Here is a 3258-nt window from a genome sequence, read left to right as displayed (position 1 = left end):
AGTAAAGGCTGATGCTAACGGCGGATGCTAACGGCAGATGTTAACGGTGGATGCTAACGGCGGATGCTAACAGCCGAGTTGCAAAGTGATCGATATCATGAGCGTCGAACTTCCAAACTTCTGTGATTTACTTCCGTATCAGAAAAATATAATTTTGAAATATGTGTATCGTTACTCCACATCGGTAAGTACTGAAAATGAAGTACTCGTATCGTTTGGGAGGAAGTGGTATCCAAGTCCACTTTTGAAGAACCTCTTTTTAGTCGATTACCGCTCTCTTCAGTCGACCGTCTGAAAGCACGAGCCTCAAACGCACAAATCGGGTCTGTGACGAGGGACGCTTGGCCCCGCCGCCCTCTGCCGCGCCGCCGTGGCACGGGCGAGTCGGCGGGCGAGTTCGACCCGGGGCGGCGGTTTCCATTTCGCGCTGCGTTGCTCCTCGTCTCATTAACCCCGGAGTCGAGCCGCGGCCGCCCCGGGGCAGATCCCCACACGCTGCTGTCACGGAGAGCGGCGGCGGAGAATGTGGACGCTCTCATCGTTTAATGTTCGGCTGCTCATTTCATACTTTTTGATCATGTAGAGAGTAATTCATGGTCGAATCGGTGAAAAACTATTGTGGGATCAACACTTCTGTGAGTATTTGTCCAGTAAAACAATGTCATAATCTCCTGTTAAATGTAGAAATAGAGTAAAACCTGATGCTTAAAGCAGCAGATATTTCGACTCTTTATTCAGAGACGCTCAAACTATGGGCGGAGCGAACACTTCCCTCAGACGCTTCCCTCGGCCGGCCCGCGCTCGAGTTTATAAATAATCCGTGGATATAAATACGCCTCGCGAGGGAAACGGCGTAGCCCAGTTCTCCTCGAGCCGCGCGCCCGGCGAGTCGCTGTCCTTGGTGCTGAAATGGATTTGTTGTGTTTCTCTGTCTGACGCACAGCAGCCGGCGCGGACCGCGAGAGACGAGGGGCGCTTGTTTCACAGACGCGGGGGACCACGGGAGTGGAGCGTTTGATTTTCACAACTCCAAAACTCTAACGTAAAATGAACTCATCAGCCACTTTTACATAAACAAATCTCTACATTTGTGTCTTGATTTAAACTCTTTAAACTCTTGACTTGATTTAGAGTTTAAATTCAGAGTTTATAGATCCAATAATTCCCTTTGTTCAGAATATTATTTTGTAATTGGAGCGTTTGTTTTCCTGAGCCCGGCTTCAAAATGGAAACGTTCCTCAAAGTTCGAATTCCGTCCAGAGCTTAAAATAATCGGTCTCAGGAGCTTTTTACGATCTTGACCCGTCAACGATTTGAAATGACAATCGCCAGAGAAATCGATTCGTGAAATAATCGTTAGTTGCAGCAAGAAAAACTGTTGTTTACGAACCGTCCAAAGAGAAGAATTATCATCGTGTTGTTTTAATCGCACGTTTTTTTTAATCGTTATTATTGGTCGATCTTTCCCACAGATTGAACCTTCAAGAGGCACGACTTTAGGCATGAATTCAGCACATTTGTCTTTGTTTTGTCCTCATCAGAAATGGCACGATTTGGCATTATTTATTGACAAAGGTGAATTATTATTTATTCTTAATCTCGTTTGTAGCATTTTGGCATCAGAAACGGCCCGTTCGGTCATCGCACGGTCGTTTGTTTCGTCCGGTCGTAACGTTTTGGTTGTCGCATCAAGTGTTCGGAGGATTTGGGGGAAAAGTTGAATTCATTTATTCTGAATCGACCGCAGCCACACCGGCCTCTGCTGATTGGTCCGTGGTAGCTACATTGGCTTAGCGTCTATCCAAGAGAAGACAGCAAAGAGTTAGCTCGTGGAGAGTTAGCTTGTGGAGAGTTAGCTCGTGGGAATATTCAAGGTCATGTGTTGTGTATTTTTAGCTCATATTAATAACCGTTCGTCCGATTGCATAACCGAATGCTCAGGTCAAGGTCCTTCAGTGTCGATGCTGCTCAGTGAGAAGTAGGACACGCCCCTCGCTCCCTATTGGAGGTCGAAGAGCAAAGTCCCCTTCTAAAACCCTCGTCCCGACCCTTCGCCAAGACTTATACAATCAATTTCCACGACGTTTCCACAAAACAGAGCGTTTACCTCCTTCTTTTGTCCACGCCGCGGTTTTGTCGAGCGCCAGCCGCCGTCGGCTGCGAAGGATCGGTCAAAGCCGCATCCTTTTTTCTCTCCGCAACGTCGGCTCCGCTTTCGGGGGTGAAAAAAAAAAACGCGTGGAGCTCGTCCGCGTTTTGCTACACGTCGCTGGAAGTCCTGGGCCTGAGCGAGAAGCTGGGAACGCAGCCGCAACACGCCATCCACAGCGACTTCTGGATGTCCGGGTTCCGGAAGGCGTAGACGATGGGGTTGATGACGGAGCAGCACGTGGCCGGCAGCACCGTGGCGTAGGTGTAGACCGCCGGGTACGTGGAGTCGGCGACGATGGAGTACATGGCGAACGGGAGCCAGCACGCGCCGAAGGCACACAAGATGGCCGACAGCGTGGACACGCCCTTGGTGGTGGAGATGGCGATGAACTGGTGCTGCACGGCGATTTGCTGCGCGTGACGGAAGGCGATTTTGCAGATCTGGAGGTAGAGCTGCATCATCAGGGCGAAGACGAGGAGGAAGGCGACGGCGAGCGCCACGGCGTTGCTCTTGGTGACCGGGCGGCACACGCTGCACGCCGACTCGTCCTTGAAGCAGTTCCAGCCGAGGACGGGGAGCAGGCCGAGCGTCAGGCATGACGCCCAGACCAGGGCCACCATCACGTAGGTAAAGGTCACTGTGCGCTCCGTGTGGTACGTGAGCGCGTTGTACAGCGACAGGTAGCGGTCCACGGTGATGGCGAGGATGTTCAGGACGGACGCGGAGAACGCCGAGATCAGCAGCCCGACCGACATCAGCGTCACGAACTCCACGGAGCTGTCCACCAGGTACGTGAAGACGAAGTTCAGGATGAGCCCGAGGCCGGCTAAAAGGTCGGCCACCGCAAGCGAGCCAATCAGGACGAACATGGGCGCGCGCAGCGTCGGCGTGTAGAACAGGACGGCGATGACCAGGGCGTTTTCGCAGGAGATGAGCGTCCCGGTGACGCACAGCGCCACGTCCCACGGGCTAACATCCTGGACGCCCGGCGAGGAGGCGCCCGGTGCCGAGGGGACGGTGCGCACGGCGGGCTCGGCGGACGAGTTGGTCGGGTCCTCGGAGGCGCCCCAGGACGAGGCGTCGAAGGGTTCCAGTCCGGAGGAGGA

The 3258-nt window shown here is 53.1% G+C and overlaps 1 protein-coding gene across 1 annotated transcript in view; it reads right to left on the bottom strand.

Annotated features, from left to right (window-relative positions):
• Positions 1-2259: 2259 nt before the first annotated feature.
• Positions 2260-3258, bottom strand: part of gpr185b (G protein-coupled receptor 185 b) — a 4378-nt gene continuing 3379 nt past the window's right edge. The window contains exon 2 of the mRNA XM_072458837.1: positions 2260-3258. This exon is cut by the window's right edge and continues 50 nt beyond it. Coding sequence (XP_072314938.1) covers positions 2260-3258 — 999 coding nt within the window.

The sequence above is a fragment of the Eucyclogobius newberryi genome, unplaced genomic scaffold, assembly GCF_026437365.1.
Source record: "Eucyclogobius newberryi isolate DKJ021-1_F unplaced genomic scaffold, fEucNew1.0.hap1 SCAF_22, whole genome shotgun sequence".
In the NCBI taxonomy this organism is placed as follows: Eukaryota; Metazoa; Chordata; class Actinopteri; order Gobiiformes; family Gobiidae; genus Eucyclogobius; species Eucyclogobius newberryi.
Note: the sequence above shows the minus strand (reverse complement) of the source record. Positions and strands in the feature narration are given on the sequence as shown.